Source organism: Benincasa hispida, chromosome 5, assembly GCF_009727055.1.
Source record: "Benincasa hispida cultivar B227 chromosome 5, ASM972705v1, whole genome shotgun sequence".
Classification (NCBI taxonomy): Eukaryota; Viridiplantae; Streptophyta; class Magnoliopsida; order Cucurbitales; family Cucurbitaceae; genus Benincasa; species Benincasa hispida.
The window spans coordinates 21,458,453-21,477,233 of record NC_052353.1 but is presented as its reverse complement, the minus strand read 5'-3'; the positions used below and the strand labels follow the sequence as shown (position 1 = coordinate 21,477,233).

Sequence of the window (18,781 nt, the reverse complement as noted above, 5' to 3'; positions counted from 1 at the left end):
AAAACTAATGATAATTATGATTCTGAAGAAATCTTTTCTATCAAGTTTTCGTGAGGTTTACTGCTAATGAGTATCCCATCCATATTACTAAAAGATCCAATTTTTCAAATGATTCAACAACAGTCCAACTAAAGTCCTTTGAACTTCACCTAGAATTGAGAAAATGAATGTCAAATTCTTCTCTTTTTGTTTCCTGAATTTTGAAAAAACTTTTTAATACAATACTCTTAGCTGTCTCCAAGACCTTGATTTTCCATTAGATAATTTTCATCCTTACAAAATCAGCTTACATCGTAGATGCATGGTAAGCTTTACATAATTGTAGGCCACAAAATGCAATAATGGAAGAGAATTTTGAAGGAATTTAAGATGCATGGTAAGCTTTACATAATTGTAGGCCACAAAATGCAATAATGGAAGAGAATTTTGAAGGAATTTAAGATGGAGACAGAGGGAGTAAAACTTACATTTGGAAGCTGATTATCTCCCCCTCACTAGACCTTTGAAACAGGCGAGCAAAAGCTTCTCTATGATCATTGTCAGTAAACTTTTCATCTGAATTTGAAACCAAAATGTGAACATCAAGCTCTTCGTTGCTCATGCTAACAACCGAATCATCATCTGAATCATCTTGAATTGAGGGGCTCTTTGAATGTTAACGACAAGGCACTCCCCACATAAATTGAATCTTCGAATCTAGAAGAGAGAGTCGAATGCCTAAAGTCGTGTGAATGGGAACGAATCTTTGAAGAGTTAAGACAAGGCTTTGACGAAACTAAAGCTGGCTGCGCATGAGTGCAATCTTCTTCAATGAGATAAGAATTAACTTCTATTGCCTTAGATACATGAATTGAAGCACCTTTTTGAGAATAAGGCTTAGGAAAAGCTGGAATAAACTTTTTGTTATCCATTTTACATATTTCAGCCTCTTTAAATTCCGACAGGATAAAGTGAACTGATTTTTCCCATTCCAAAGAGGATGATACAAATACTAAATCAGGATGATTTCCAAAGTGGATGATACGAATGCTTTTTCCATGTATTTGATTTGCTTTCTGCTACACAGCTTAATATACTATATACTGCATTTCCTGTGTCTGATTGGATTGCATGGGTTTATTTACTCTCTTATTAAAAGACAGTTCCAAACAAACACACTGGCTATGGTAAGGTGCTTTTTTACATTTTTAAGCATTTTTTTGCTTTATGTATGTAAAAATGTGTAGTTCCAAATCCTAAATTTGAATCTTTGTTCTTGATTTATTTTGTTTGTGCGTGTGTTGTAATTAAAAATTCATTATTGTTCACAGTCAAAATCTGCTCCAGCTCGTGGGAAGAAGGGACATAATGGGGAGATGAACTGCAAAGATGATGATATCTCTGAACAACCGCATATTGAGAAGCATGTAGACGATCTTTCTGATCAAGTTGATGTTCATCCGCATGAACAAGTACAATCGAACTCCCTCTAAGCTTTAGATTCCTCTGGACCCTCTAAAATTAATGCATTTTCTCTTTATTTTTTTTCTTAAATTATTTTTTAATGGAAGGAGTGAAGAGAAGGACTGATTATTACTATGAAACCGAGGATATTAGGAATGAGAAAAGATAAAACATGTCTGCCATCAAGATAGAAAGGAAAGAAAAGGAAGGAAAAATGTTCAGAGGGCGTTAGGAATGATTAGGAATGAGAAAAGATAAAACATGTCTGCCATCAAGATAGAAAGGGAAGAAAAGGAAGGAAAAATGTTCAGAGGGCGTTAGGAATGCTGAAAGTGTATCGAGGGAAATAGTTGATAATTCTTAAAAGATAAATTGTTCAAAATGAATTTGAGTCGGCCCTAAGGGGGCAGTCAGTTTAAGGTGGGAGGCTTGAGGATTACAAACAGAATTTTGAGGCTTATGCTAATACACTTTGAACTTTTATTGAAAAGGTAACAAATATTTTCATTGAGTAGATGAAAAGAGACTAATACTCAGAATACAAGATCCATAAAGTTCAAGCAATAGAAGTGCCAATAAAAGAACATAAGCACCAAAACATAATATCACATTATCCCTTAGTTGGAAAAATGATGGCATTCCAATTCAAGCATAAATCTTGAATGGAAAAATCCATAAAAGGCTTGGAAAGAGTGCACCAAGATGTGATTTATCAAAACAATCCATCCAAGGTAGTGATTTATCATGAAAGTGATGTAGCCTAGAAGATAAAAGAAGAGAAATCTCCAATAATAAAATCAAAATCTTTATCATGAATCAAAAGTTGTTGATCCTAATTCTTATTAATCAAAGAAACTAATCCTAATCCAAATTAGTCAAAAAAACTAATCCTAATCCTAATAAACCAAGAAAACTATTCCTAATTCTAATCAATCATGGAAACTAATCCCAAGCGTAATCAATTGATTTAACCATAATACCCTAACTTATCCTAATCCTATTACATCATTCTATCCCTACCAAAAAAACTCGTCCTTGAGTTTTAAAACGAAAACGAAGATAAAAATAAAAAAAAGTAAGCCACTTGAACGGACACATCTTTGAGCACCGGGCCCCTATAACAATCAATTTTCACAAGCCACGCCAATATATCGAATATTGATAATTGAAAGGGAAAATTATTTCCATCATTACTATCATCAATGAACCCAGGGATTAAGTTGTTCAAAATATCCTTTGTTGTTCAAAGGGTGATTTTTTCCCTCTCTTTTTTTTCCTTAAAAGAACTTAATATTTGGTAATAGTTGATTATACATGTATCTTTGGTTGGTCTATTCAAGAAGAAAAGCTTTTAGGATCATCCTTAACATTTTTGTCTTGACGAATCACATGTATTGATATTGATGATAGGCTTAGGAGTAAAGGGATCAAAACATTGCTGAAGAGGAAATGAACAAAATCCAATAATTTTGGTTAGATATTGTTGGGGATGTGCTACGTAAGGTTAATGAATTTTGGGTGTAGTTAGAGGTCTGATTAAAATGTAAGGATATAAAATCCAAGTAATGCACTTTCAATTTATCGATGACACCATCATACTATATTCATCCTGCATAGATGTTTAGAGCTAAAATGACAACCACTTTTTAGCTTTGGAACTATTTGAATTTTCTTTGGGTAGATCGACCATTAAAGACATCTTAGCACTAGATCATATTTTTGTGGTTGTAGAAATGTTGAGTGGTATAATCTTAGCACTAGACATTGAAAACTGTAGTCTGGTTGACTTCAAGTCTTACAATTTCACTAGAGTACAGTTCAATTGTTCTCTCTCTTCATGACACTTCTCCTCCCACCTTTCTGTTCATTCACCGCCCCTTCTGACTAGTCTCTGTTCGCCACTTTCATCTCTGTCAACCTCTCTCATTCATCCTCGGTGGCTGCTAGTGTTCCTTTGCTCGTCGAAATCCTAGTCTGTTCCAATCTCCGGTGGTTCATTTTTCTTCATTTCAATGGATGGTCATCCCAGACGTCTTTGTTCTTCCCCTTCTTCCCCTTCTTTCGTTCCGTTCTTTTTCCTCACGTGTTCTTTTTCTCATGGAGATCCATTCCATTCTTTTCCCATCGTTACCAAAACCCAACTTCATCTCCGTCTTTGCCCATACCTTTGCCCAGCCTTTGCTTCGACCTTTCATTTTCCATCTTTTCCCTTAGAATATTTGTCCATTTCTTCCCGTTTGTTCTCTGATTGTTGTTTGCTTCCATCCCCTCTCATTTTCTTTGCTCAACTTCTCCCTTGTTTTTTACAGTCTTCATGGATTCTTTGAGCTGCTGTAAAAGTAATATTTATTTCAAAGTTCAGTTGGAAGCTGACTTGGGTTTTGTTGAAGACTTAAAAGAAAAAAAATGAAGCTTCCCCTCACTTTATCTCATTTGAGTTGGGTTGAGAATTCTTTGGCTGTAGTTTTGCAAATTCCCGGATGTTTATTTCCGAAGGAAGTTCAGGGATGATTCTGGCACTATCTGTTTGGCTAAGTTTAAATCCTCTCTTGGTTGAAAAACTGAATGTGTTGTGTGGCCACCTACTGGTGGTAGAAAGAGATTACTTGTTCTAGTTACTGTTGAAAAGAAAGGTTGGTTCGTCTTTTTAGATATGATTCAAGATTTTCTGGAGTAAAGTGAATTTTCATCACTCACCCTTCATTATATATATATATATATATATATATGAGACTCCCCTCTCCAGAGATGATGAATAATAATCATCCCCACAACAATATTGTGTGTGGGTTGTACATGCAGAGTTTAGATGCTTCCACCTTTTGGGTGAGGAAAGAAAAAGAGGTAGTGGATCTAAGTTTTAATTCTCTTTTAGTACGTTCAAGACTGTAAGCTCACAACTCTTGGTTGGATGTTCAAGAGACTTTTCAATCCAAGGTTTCTATTAACCCATTTATGGCAGATAAAGTGTTATTACATTTGAGGGACGATTTTTCTGGTTTGGTTAATGGGAAATTTATTAGTGATTTCCACTTAAAAATTGAGAAATGGATGCATGAAGAACATTCCCATCCATAATTTATTGAAGGCTATGGTGGTTGGATTTCTGTGATACTGGAAACATTCATGTTTTGAAGCAATTAGTTAGGATTTTGGAGGCTTGGTTAATATTTTCTCTTATACACTTGATCTTCTTGATTGTACATATGCTGTAATTGAAGTGTAGAGAATTTGTGGATTCATCCCCAATGAGATTGACATAACAAATGGGAAGTTTGGCAATATTTCTCTTTGTTTTGGGGTCTTTGCCCTTTGGATCCACCCTGCACTGGATCATGGGGATTTGTCTTTCTTCAAATTTTCTAATTCAGTGGTTGTTCTAGGCCATGAATTAAGGATGTCTGGGAATAAGATTGATGGGAATCAAGGGTGACTGTGTTTGGTTGTGCATAGAAATACTATCTGAATTTTATGAGAATAAATTATCTTTGTATTTAATTTATAAACTTAATTGTGACAACTCCATAAAATTTTATAGATTAATTGTTAAAAAATAAATTCAATTCAAAATTTTGAAAAAAATAATTATTTAACAATCAAATAATAATAATAATAAAATTATTAATTACAAGTATTTGTAAAATGAGTAATAATTAAAGTTACTAGAATAATGAGCAATTATAAAGTATTAAATTCAACCAAATTTACCTTTCAATAATTAATTTACACCATGATAATTCTAAACAAAATAATTTAATTTAATCTTTATAAGAATGAAAGAAAATAAAATAATAAAATTGAAAGAAAAAATAAAAATAGAAAAAGATGAATAATAAATAGAATGAAGAAGGGAAAAATAAATAAAATAAATACATTAAAGAAAAAATAGAAAAGAAAAACAATGTAAATAATAGACTAGGAAGAAAGGAGAAAGGAATAACTGAAAGAAAGGAAATTAATTAAGGCAGCGTTGTCTGTCATACCGTTGACTTGAGATCTATTCATTGAATATCACATAAAACAGAAAAAATGATTAAAAAAGTCGAAATAATAAATATGAAAAGAAGAGAGAAAAAAAAAACAGATGGAAAAAGGAATAAAAGACGGAGGAAAAAAGAAACAAAAGTGGGGGTTTATTAAAAACCCACTGATTATAGTTGGAACAAAAAGCATGCTAAGAGAGGCATCCTTTGATGCCTGGGAAAAATGTTTTCCCAGGTAAATAACTCAAATTGTCCAACCAAATAAGGGTTTTATATATCCGTGTCCATTCTCACCCTCTATTCTCTCAAACCAAACGGTCCGTAAGAGAGTAACTCAAGTAATGATTGATGAAGACTTTAGTGTGCCATCTGCGTCCTTCAAGGTTAACTTTGTTGTTCTGAACTCTTTTTCTAAGAATGCTCATTTGCAGAAATTAGCTAGTTCCTTTTTACAAGATGACCTTTAGGCTAATCACCCTTCTTCTGAATGTGGTCAGTCTTCACAACCTTGTTCAACCCTACAATTCCCGACTCTATTTCGACTTTTCGGCTTATCGAATCCTACCCCTTTTATTACACTAGAAAGATTACTTGCTCTGGTTTCTTCGAAAACTTGGAGACTAATGCATATATGTTGGAAGAAGCTTGTGTTCGGGTCATCATTTCATCTCCAAAGCTAATCTTAATCTCCTTCACATCTTTCAGATTCGTACACTTATTCAGAGTCCACTCCTCCACGTCAAATGTTGTATTTACAAAGATATTTTGTCTCCTTCCATTGCTACCTCCACTCAATCTTGTGCATGATGAGGACTCCGATTTTGCATCCAAGGTTAGTATAAGCCATGAGGAGATCAAAGAGTAGTTTGATGATGAAGTATTAGATGATCTTCCTATTGAAGATTCTCTTGCAGAAGCTTTTGGTGATTTATTCTCAATTGATGATAGAAAGGTCTTAGATAAGGTTTTACTTAGTAGCATCGGCGGAAAAGTACCCATCAATTCCTTCTAAATTTCATTTCTTAATTAAGGTATGTGGTTTACAGATGATAGAAATCAGGTCTCAATCACTACAAATCAAGATTTAACCGAGGGTTTGGGATATGATTTTAAGTTGTTTTGTTAATCTTCTTCAGTTTTTTGTCATTGGAAGTTTTTTGGGTTGAAGCCTTTTAGTGAGTCTTTCAGCGAGTGCAGTATTTGTGGGCGTTGGTTCACCTTTTTTTCACTTTCAGTGGATTTTTGGCAGCTCAATCAAGGTCAAGGGTTTCAATTTGGTTGGGTATTTTAAAAGATATTCCTCAGTTATTTTGTTCTAAAAGCAACCTATCCTAGTTTTTGGAGATATCTCCTATTGCTTGCTTGATCATTGAATTTATACAATTTTATTTCTATCTTTGCCTATGCTTAGCCAACACATCCAGTAGTGCTGAACGAAAGTCTAAAACAACTAATTAACCAATATAATAAGATGTAGCACATGCAAAATACTAATGTTAACAGTATTAAGATTTAGGGAAAACGCTAAGACAAATGACAAGTAGGTTACGCGTAACTAGCCACTTGGTTTGATCTTCATCTAGTTTTTTTTTTTTTTTTTTTTTTTTTTTAAAAAAAGGAAATGGTCTTTATTAATCATTAATATATAGTACAGGAGATGTGTACTTGAAAATAATGGCAAATACAAATAACCAAAATTGAAACCAAAGGACCAGCAGGCGCACTCGGGCATCTCAACTAGGTTGACACCCCCATAGCGCCCTCATCATATCCAACAAAACTGAGGGAACCTTATTCCCTTATAAAACTAGCGATAAGGTCAACAACAATGAAAAGAGAACAATCAAATGCTTCACAAGCTGAAGCTGCATAAATCCAAGAACACAACAAGATAACAATTACAACAAAAGTGACAAAAAACTAGAGATGCTGCCACATCGAACAATCGAGCTAGAAGAGCCACCAGCTAGGCTTCCATTTGAATGAATGCCTGCCAATTTAAACTTATGTCTTATAAGGAGTAAGCTTCAAAACATTTAGAGAGGGAGCACCAAAGAGAAGCATTGAGCTTTGCCGCCTCAAATCGAGCAAACCAAGGAGTTTCCTTACTGTTGAACACTCTTTGGTTTCTTTCAAACTAAATTTCAGCCAACACTGCTTTTGTTCCATTAATCCAAAGTAAATTTGAGTTTTTCTTGAGAGTTGGTCCAGAAAGTAGTTGCTGTACATTGCTTTTGAAGGAATTGTCGAAGACCCAAGAAGTGGTAAAGCGGTTGAGAAGTGCTCTCTAGCAATTAATGGCCAAAATACAATCGAAGAAGAGGTGTTGAAGATCTTCCTCAGCTGATTTGCATAGTACACACCAATTGGGGGAGATATAAAAAGAAGGCAGCTTTCGTTGCAACACAGAGGAGTAGTTAAGGGCTCCAAAAAGCATTATCCAAATTGTTATATTAACTCGCCTTGGGAAGATGGACTTCCAAAGACCCTTTTGAAGGCTAGCTGAGAGTGGGGCCAAAGAAAGGTGGTTTACCAGTGATTTAACTGAGAAGGAGCCATTAGTTTCAAGGGACCAAATGCGAGTGTCTTACCTACTATTTACTTCTTTCTTGACCAACAAAGCTAATAAGATTTGGAATTCTAGGATCTCTTCTTCCTTTAAAGCTCTTTTGAAGTTGATGGACCATGAAGAAGTATGAGAGTCCCAATAGTTTGAGACTGAACCATTGGGGTTGGTGGTTAAATCAAACAAGGAAGGGAATCTGTCTTTTAAAGGAGAAGAATCCAGCCAAGGGTCTTGCCAAAATGCAATTCTGTTTCCATTTCCCAATTTAAAGGCTGCCAAATTCTCAACTTTCAACCATTGCTTGGGAGTCCATGATGATTAATGATTAAATAAACTAAGATTCTACCATGACTGCAATTTTAGAGAGACGCGAAAGCGAAAGCCTATGGGGTCGTTTCTGTAACTAGATAACCAGCACTGAAAACCGTCTAATCTTGAAATTCCCAAGGACTGCGGAGACTACAATGAACCTTGCCGGATGTGTGCCAACCAAAGTGGCTGCTACCATGAATACTTGTGATGACTTGATTCCACAAGGAGGTTTGTTCTTTCATAAACCGCCAGCCCCATTTGGCTAAAAAGGCCAAGTTTTTAGCTTTCAGTCCTTCTAGCCCGAGATCCCCATCTTCTTGTTTTTTAGATACTAGCTCCCACTTCAAAAGATGGTCTTACCACCTTTGTGGCCTTCCCAGAAGAAATTTCTGATAGTCCTTTCTAAGGCTGATATCACTTTTTCAGGCATAAAAAAAGAGGACATGTAGGTTGGTAGGTTGGAAAAGACTGATTTACATAAAGTAGCTCTTCCACTCCTTGATAGATTATATCTTCTCCACTTGTCATGTTTCTTATGCACTTTATCAATAACCGGCTGCCAAAAATCCACTTTTTTTGGATGCCCCCCAAGGGGAAGGCCCAAATATAAGAAGGGAAGGTGTGCTAGTTGACAATTCAGCCTTGAAGCTACTACCCTCAACTTGAAATCTTCAATATTAATCCCACAAATGGCAGATTTTTCCCAATTAACCTTCTGGCTGGAACACCACTCAAAAAGTGCAATGGTTTTTCTAAGAGTGTCTAGCATGTCATCGTCATACTTATAAAAAAGCAAAGTATCATCAGCAAATTGAAGAATGGAAAGTTGTACCTTGTCTTTTCCAACCACAAAGCCTTCGAACAATCCTTTTTCCCGGGTTCTGTCAACCAACACACTTAGCTAATCACTAACCAAAAAAAAAAGAAAGGGATAGAGGGGGTCCCCTTGTCTAATTCCCCTTGTAGCTTTAATTCTACTTCTTGGTCTTCCATTTATGAAGATGGAGAACATTGGATTAGAGATACAACCCAAAATCCAAGAAATCCATTTAGGGTGCAAGTTCCTTTCATGAAGGGTTTTTTCAAGAAACTCCTAATCCACTCTTTCAAAAGCTTTTTCAAGATCAAGTTTTAGAATCCAGCCTTTTCTCTTCTTGCTTCTGTAGTCTTCTACTGCCTCGTTGGCTATTAAGATCGGGTCAAGGATTTGCCTACCTTCAATGAATGCACTTTGAGTTGGACTTATTAGGCTAGACATTACTTTCTTAAGTCTTCGCAAGAACTTTGGCTATAATCTTATAGACTATAGTAGTAAACTGATAGGTCTGAAATCTTTTACTGAGACTGCCTATGTTTTCTTTTGGATTAGGCAAATGAAGTTTTATTTGATACATGAATTGAGCTTTCCATTTTGGTAAAACTCATCGAAGATCCCTTCAGATTGTCTTTTAATAAGTTTCAGAATTTTAGTATAAATTCAATGGTAAAGCCATCCGGACCTGGTGCTTTGTTCCATCTTTATTGCTTCCTTAATTTCTGCTAGGTTAAAACTGGAAATCAGCTGCCTATTTCTGATTGGTAGAAACCCTTGGCCAACCCAAATTATGAGGAAGTGAACGTGAGCCAGTTTTTAGAGTAAAGACTACTATAGAAACCCAATATTAAGGCTTCTACTTCTTTGAAAGACTTTGTTGGTTCTCCTTGATCATTAATCAACTTGGTAATTAAGCTTTTTTTTTTTTTTTTTTTTGGCTGCAAGGAAACAATGGAAAAAAGCTGTATTCTTATCCCCCAATTGTAACCAATTCAACTTACTTTTTTGTATATGATCTCTTTCCTCTGTTTGATAAAGGGATATTAAGTCTGCTTTTAAGGAGATTCTTAAATCCTCCTCTATTAAGGGCTCTTCTCGACTCTACACTACCAAATCTCTTCTTTTTATTTCTTCCAAAAGTGCATCTTCATTAGCTTTCTGTCGTTTTTGTTTCTTCCAGTAACCATCTTTTTAGGCTTGTTTCAATCTTCTTAATCTGTCTGAGAAGACAAAACCAGCTCACCCTTGTTGACTTCCCATACTTAAGGATCTTTCGATTATTCTACAACAATCCTTGTTAAGTAACCAACTATTACAAAATCTAAATGGAGAAGGTCCCCATTCGAAAGCTCCAACTTCAAACAACAGTGGAAAATGGTCAGAAATTGGCCTAGCTTGTCTTGAAACTCTCGAGTTTTCAAAGAGATCATCCCATATGTTTGAGATGAAGAATCTGTCAATGAGCGATCTTGCAGTTGTTTCACCTTCTCGTGACCAAGAGTATCTTCCATTTGACATTGGAATTTCAAGTAAGTTTGAATTCATAATGAAGTTGTTAAAGTGCCTGATTTCTTTAGTTGCTCTTCCCATTAGAAATCTTTCTTGTCTTCTTTGAATGTAGTTAAAGTCCCCACCAAGACACCAAGCATCTTCACAGCTTTCTGCTAAGGAAGTTAATTCGGACCACAATCTCTCTTTCCTTGTGGTTGTTTGGACCATAAACATTTGTTATCCAACACACTTTCTTACAAATGGTATGCCATTAATGAGAATTTTGCCTCAACAATCTCAGAGACCGAAATCTTGCTTTCATCCCACAAAGTCTGGATGCCCCAACCCACATCCTTTGAACTCCATAAGCTTTTTATGAATGGAAGGTTGAAGCTATCCTTTTTTGATTCTTTAAGCAAAACAATGTCCGAATTCACTTTTTTCAGGAGTCTCTTTATAACCAATCTTTTTGTTTTATCACCAAAGCCCCTAGTATTCAATGAGATGATCTTCATTTGAGCCTTTTAAATCAGAAAATTAGTAGAAGTGGCAGAATTCCAATCATGATTAAACCAGGACAATCTCACAAATTTTCAAGAAGGAATTGAGCTCCTGTGGCAAGTCAAAAAAGGTTTTTTTTTTTTGGAGGGGGGGGGGGGGTAGGCGCTTTTAGATCCTCTGTCTCCTGAATCTCTTCACTGTGAAAAAGAAGGCTCAAGTTTATATCCAGCTTCGGCTTGGTCTTCATTATCCTTGAGGTTGAGATCATGTTCCTCAATTTCCAACTCTTCACTGCTGACACTGACGGCTGAGATTTCATCAAAGCCTTGTGAGAGTCTTTTTGGATTGAGAGACTTAATGAAGGAGGAGCCTTGCACGGAAGGGAAAGACGGTTCTGAATTTTTGACAAAATGAGGAGTATGTGAAGAATGATTAGGAGGAGGAATTACTAACCTTTCCGTCTTAGCAATTGGAAGTTGAATCCTGGCGCAACAGTCCTCCAGAAAGTCTGAATTAGTAATTAGGGACCATGATTTAAAAGAGGAGCTTCGTCTTCTTGCAAAGTGTTTGGGGAATTGTTTGAGGAGGTGCGTGCTCCGCCTGGAGAATGAGGCTGAATCAACTTCCAAATCCTTCAGAGACTTTTGAGCTGTTGGGGAAATAAAATGATTTGCAGAGTAAGGCTGAATGCCAAAGGCCTGGCTGTCTATATTCTCCAAATTAACAGCTGCCTCATTAAAGTCGTGCGCTGGAGTGCTAATAATTAATTTGGACTTTTTACTGCCCAAAGGGGGAGAGAGGGGCCGAATAGTACATGAATCGTCTGCTTTTTCTTTTTTCTTTAAGACAGGTGACTCTTCGGCTTCTTCTGAGCAAGGTGTGTCTTCCACATGAGGGTGATGCTTCGTATTCTGCATTTTTTCAAAAGAGGGCCTTTCCACTGTCGAATCGGGAATCATTTCAACACAGGGTGGTCGATCTGGCTTCTGTGTCCTTTTCAGAGAGGACTCTTCATCTTCCTCAGAGAGTTGTGTGTCAATTAAGCAGCTATTGCGGAGCTTTTTCTAGAAAAGCAGAGGGATCCCTTGAGAAATCTCACTTGGACTGCTTGGATTCAAGGAATGACCATTCATTCTCCAGCTTGTTGACCACGACTCCTTCGTTCTTCATTACTTGATTTTAGCGGACTAAATCAATCGAATTTGAAAAATTGTGTATAAATAACTCATCTTTGACTATTGTGGGAGGGTTTAGACATTCTATATCCCCAAAATTCAAGAAGATATTCCCTCTAATTTCATCTTTTATTTCAATCGTTACTGGCATGAAACCACACAAATTTCTAGCGACCTGAATTCTTGCATCAACACAATTGGTAAGGTTAAGAGTGTCTAATGCAATTTTTTCAAGCCCTCCAAAGTAGGCTCCAATAGTTTCAAAGATGCTTCTGTTCCAAAAATCCAAAGATAGATTTTTTATTGAGATCCACCCCCCAAAAACTTCCATAACCAAAGGCCTACCGTGCTTGATTTTGTTCCATTTTTCAAAGAGTAAATGGTAGGGACCGATTAATTGCCACTTGCCTGGTTCATCGATCAGCTTTTCAAGGGATCCTTGGTTTAATTTGATAAGAGCTTTGTCTGCAAATAAAGGGTTAATAATGACATCCGAATGAAAGGCCTGTTTCAACACTTTTGAAATTTCCTTCCAATCATTGAAAACAAATAGCCTCGAAATAATCCATAAGTTGTTGAAGTCTTCCTTGAGCACTTCAGAATTCTTTTGAACCGAAACTACCTTCTTGCTCTGTTTAAAGGAGGTTGGAGTTGAGGGATGCTTCTGTTTGTTGTCCATCTTAGAAGATTGAAGTAATCCATTTGAGGTCTTCTTTTCCTTTTACCACATCCGCAAAACTTGTTCCAATTCTGACTTGAGGATTTGGCACTGTAGCTTTGTTGGGAAATTTTGGGGCTGAATAGTTCTTCTTTGATAGCAGACTTGAATCCTCACTTTTTTTTAAAGAAACTTTTGATCATACCGATGAAGGAAAACCAACCTTGATGCTTTGGACCTTTTGGGACATGAATATAACACCGACCTTTGATTGAAGGCCACACAACAAACCCCATAACCCAGCCTGAGATATCCTTGAACTTGGATAAACTTGTAACTCCATCGCAGCCTCTGTCCTTGCTGAGGAAATAATGATTACTCGAGTTTGCTGCTAGCTTAGATGGCTGCTCTATCAGCCATAACAGTTGTGCCCTTGAGAGGGACAACACCCTACAAGCTTCCATGTCCTCAATGAAGTACTGATTCAACTCAGTCCAAATACAGTAGGAGTAGCCATTTCTCTTACCGCTTTCGATTTCCATTGAGAGTAACTTGAATAGAATAACTCTAATGGAAGGAATGGTGTTAGGAAGAAGGGAAAGTTGTCGGAGGAAGATCGGAAAGGAAAGGAGGGGAGGGAGGAGAGAGGAGAGAGGAGAGAGTAGAGAGAAAACTTACCTCATCAATTATTTTTTTTAAATATGATTGATCTTCATCTAATTAAACAAACAATGCTAATTGATACTGCCACACAATCTAGAATTAACAACTTTCATTGAGAAAAAGTGAAAAAACACAAGGGCATACCAAAATCAAGCCCACAAAAACACCCCCTCTAAAGAAAGGATTTCCAACCAAGTAAGATCCACCTAGGGAATAATTACAAAAAAGCTAAACATGAAACCCACTCAGGATCAAACCTCACTAGGGTCCTTTTCCACATCTCTAAACACTATTGTTCCTCTCTCCTCAAACATCCCACTTTAGACACGCCCTAACAAACCACATAAAATGACCTTTCTCACTGAAAGGCGGATGGAGGAGGAACTCTCTGATCATCGCACAAACGTCCTTTTGGCCTTCAATGATGGAGGAGGAACTTTGTTAGTAATCAATTAAGATCATTAAGGACTACAAATGGATATTTCATGATAAACCCCTTCCTTGGATGGATCATTGGCATTCTGCTCTCCTTAAAAGCTTCATCTTGGTGTTTTATATACTAGCATTTTGTAGATTTTTCTATTCAAGACCATTGTTTGCATCGAACACATTTATTTTTCCAGCTTAATTTCCTTTCTATTGTCTCTTATTTTTGTTATGTTTTTGGTATCTTTGTATTTTGACCATTAGTCTCTTCTCATTTTTCTCAACGAAAAGTTCCATTGCCTTTTTTTTAAAAAAAAGCTTAAGAAAAAACACAGCCCACGAAAGAAAGCCCCATTAAAGAAAGGGTCACAAGGTATACAAAATAGTGTCTAAGACATAATTACAAAGATTTTTGAAATCGAAGCCTAAAAAAGAAACATGAAATCTAACAAGGGACCGAACCTCACTGAGATCCAGCCAAGCTAGTAAACACTTTGTTATTCCGCTTGCCTCAAATTTTCACGGAAACAAAAAAATGATTTATAGGAGAAATAGTTAGAAGGGTTAGGGCTCCACACATGAAAATCCCTTCTCCCAAGTTTAAACACTTTGATAAGAAAGGCTAGGAGAGAGACAACATCTATCACTTCCCTATTGGTTAATGGAACTCAGACAACAAAGAAACCACTTACTAAGCTTCTAGACACTTGATGATTTTTAAAGGAAGAAAAATGATAAGGCATGGGAATGCAGAGTTAAAAGGGGCTAGCTCCAGCCCAATGATTTCCCCAAAAGTATGTTTCCTTCTCCTCCCCCATGACACAATGAACCAAGTGAGTAAAAGAAGGGAGCTCAAAAGATATATCCTTCCATAAATTTCAGTAAGTGCCAATGTTTTAAAAGGCTAAAGGTGGCCTTGAGGTTTTTTCTCTTCAAGAGGTGTGGCGTAAGCCTCAAATAGTGAATTAAAAACATTTTACAAAACCTAAATTGGTTTAACCAAGTACTACTAAACATAATAATCATATAAAAGTGTAAAAAGAAACTTCACCACCACAATTTTCACTTAATAAAAAATTCTAAAAAGACATCTTGATTATCTCTACTAAGTAACTAGAATCATTAATTGGATTGATTTATACTATAAATATTTGCCTTCAGCATTCGTAAGGTCACAACGGTAATAATAGTCTTAGTTCAAATTGTCACACCTCAAACTTTAATATATTTTAAGTAGGCAAATCACTATAATTTTTCTAATCACTAGGCGAGGCATAGAGATTTTAAGCCTCAGTGCGATTTCACACTGGCGCAAGCCTCTTTTGTGAGAAGCATAAGCCTCTTATGGTTTAACAAAGGTGTACGTCTCGAGGCTAAAACTTAGAGCCTTGCCTCAAGGTGAGATAATAGCTTTTTAAAACATTGGTAAGTGCTTTTAAGTCCTACTCTACAACCATTCAAAAGGATGAGGGCCAAACAAGCTTGCGGTAATTCAAAGAGTTGAGTTCAAGGGAGAAATGCCAAACTATTTGGCTAACAAAAATCTGTTATGGTTCTTCAAATTCCCAATTTCTAACCCCAAGTAACTTAGCCTCTCTATAATCTCGTACCTAAGCAAGTGCTATCATTTTTCCTCATCCACCCTTTCTTAAAGGAAATGCACATAAGCTTCTCAATATTCTTACAAACCGTGCAAAGACCTTTAAAAAGGGAGAGAATAGATAAGAATATTACTCAAAACCAATCATATCATAGTTAGTTCATGAATTTCAAAGAGAACTTTTCTTTCAAGATGCTCATATTTTCCTAATTTTGTCCACCCCTTGGTTCAAAAAAGAAATGGATTTGGGGTTACTTCCAAGAGGGAGGCCTAAGGTAGGAAGAGGGCATGGGTCCAACTTTCACACTCCAACCAGCTATGCAACTCCTAAGCTTCTCATGATCACAATTGAGCCTTATAACCTGACAATTTACTCATGTTAATCTGTTAGGTACCTAAGCACCTTGGAGAACCACACCCCAAAAGCTAGCTATTGGGGTGGGAGAGCCAAGTCACTTAAGTACCACACGGTCATCCCATTCTAATCAATATGGGACAAACACATCCCATACTACCTTGGTTTCGAACTCCCCATCCCTGGAACGTCGACATCCCAGTGGCTACTTTGACAGTACTTCACTCGGTCACACCCGTTCAGAAGTCTCTGACAGTTCCACTCCGGACCGTCAACAACTGGCTCTAATACCATTGTTAGAACCTTGGAGAACCACTCCCCAAAAGCTAGCTATTGGAATGGGAGAGCCAAGCCACTTAAGTACCTCATTAGTCCATCCCATTCTAACCAATGTGGGACAAAGACATCCCATACTACCTTGGTTCCTAACATAATCCTATGTTCAGAAAAATGTTCAAAGAGCACTGGTTTCAAGGTTAAGAATGAAGCCTATTCCTAGAACAAACGGAAATAGTTGTATCAACAAATTGAAGGTGAGAGAATTGCATTTTCCTGTCCGACATCAAAGGTTTCATTGATTTTTTTTTCAGCATTCTTGGAGACAAACTCTACTTAAAACATCAATAATAAGTGATGTAATACCAAAGGACTGTATTTGAATGCATGTAATTCTCTTCCTCAAAATGAGGGGAGTTGCTAATGATTACAAGCTTTTAGAATAACAGACTAACTACAACCTATTTTAATTAACTCACTCTTAGCTCACTTACAAACTCTCGGTACACCATATTCCACCTTGCTAAAATCAGACTCGATCTCGAGGATGACAATTAGGACGCCAGCTGGTAGTCATTGGCGGGAAAATAAGGTTTGACATTGGCAACATTGAATATTGGATAAATATGTAGGTTATAAGGTAACTCGATGTGGTAACTTGGTTTGGCCATCGGTCTGCGAAGGAGAAGTAGGCTTAAATGCAGTTTTCCACTCATCCCTCGACCTCATTCGAATCTGGTGGTATTCACTCTTCAAGTCTTCTTTTGAAAAAGATCAAGGCTCCTCCAAGTTAATGAAGTAAATCACCTATTCTAGAGATTGGGAAGCTATACCTCACTGTAGTCTGGTTGATAGTTCAATTATCAACATACATCCTCCAACAACCCTCTCTTTTAGGGATAAGTAGAATTAGCACCGTACATGTGCTAAAGCTTGGTTGATTGTGCCCCTTTTTCAATAATTCTTCAATATGTTGGTGGAGGATCTCATACTCCTTAAGACTCATTCTATAGTGAGGAAGATGGAGGATTATAGCACTCGAAACCAAGTCAATAAGGTGTTGAACGTCTCTTCGGTTTTTTGTATTTTTTGTCTTTTCAGCTACAAGACCCAATATATAAGTCTCTCTTTCTTTAACAAACATTTTGCAATGTATTTGAGGATTAAAATCTCCTTTTGGAGCAATTGGCATCGTTTGGAGAACACAAGACACTCTATCACCTTCATCCGTGTCAATATAATTGGCTTCTTCCTCATTATCTTCACTGTATTGATAGGCCACCAATACTAATTCAGTATCAAAGAAGGAAGAGCAGTGGTAAAAAGGGAAAGGAAGGAAAGGACGGATATGTTTGTGTTGAGAAGGAGGGGACCACTCCTGTGGGGGACCATCTTTAGTTAGTTAGAGGAATTAGAAGACGTATAAAAGGGGGAGAGCTGTTAAGGAGGGGGGAGGATATTTTGAGTAGAAAATGGTTGGGTGTTTGGAAGCTGATTCTTGAAATTCTTGATAACGTAATAGATGGATATAATCTTCCACAAAGAGGTTAAATTGTGAACAAATTCTTTATTAAACGAATGGAATCAACAAAACCAAGCGGTCGCCTACAAATGATCTCTTGATTGTTTTCCAGACGCTAAACGATCGTTTACACTCTAGATTACACGATTGTCCAGAAGTGCTCAACGATCGTTTACTAAATCCTCCACGATCGCATACAAACTCCTTCACGATTGCTGAGCTATCACTATTACACGATCGTCTACTAGAACCTATACGATCGTCTACCTTTTACTATACGATCGACTACCTTTTACTATACGATTGTCTACGAACTGCTACACGAACGTTGAGCTTTACTATACTATCGCCTAGTTGAAATAGACGATGAGCAGCACGCTGCGATGGCTTCTCCACGACAGCGCCTTCTGAACTCCCACTCTCGAGAGCTCCTCTTCCTCACACCTTAATTTCCACACCATTCTTCTGTTTGCTTTCTCCTCTTTTAAACCTCAACCTCTCCCAACCATTTTGACTACAACTCTCAACCGCCTCAACTGTCGACTTCCCCTTTTCTCTTTTATTCTCTTTATCCTCTTTTATTTTCTTTTGATATTGCCATATAGTTGGAGCTCTAACATTATCCCCGCCCTCCACTTTTACCTTGTCCTCAAGGTAAAGCTCTATTTGTTCAGCTGTCTCTTTGCCAGTCTTCTTCATTTTCTCGAGTCATCTTCCAACACTTTTGCAGTACTCGTCGAGCCTCATTCCATATTCCCATCATACATTTTGGATTAACGTCGGCCTCTGTCCGACTCGGGTTCTCTTGTAAAGTAATCTTTCGCCCTTCACGAACAAATGATATTGTCAGATTCTGCCAATCGACCTCAGTTTTTCCCAAATAGTGCAACCATTGCATCCCCAAAATTACGTCAACACGTTCCAAATCTAGCAGAATGAAACTGTCACACATTCTCTAATCCCCCAGCCTCATTTCTACATTTTAGCACTCTCTGG

The 18,781-nt window shown here is 37.0% G+C and overlaps 1 protein-coding gene across 1 annotated transcript in view; it reads left to right on the top strand.

The window, feature by feature from the left end:
• LOC120077963 (la-related protein 6B) overlaps positions 1 to 18,781 on the top strand; it is a 41,134-nt gene that overhangs the window by 16,942 nt on the left and 5,411 nt on the right. The window contains exon 9 of the mRNA XM_039032101.1: positions 1,311 to 1,451. Coding sequence (XP_038888029.1) covers positions 1,311 to 1,451 — 141 coding nt within the window. The remainder of the gene's footprint in view (positions 1 to 1,310; positions 1,452 to 18,781) is intronic.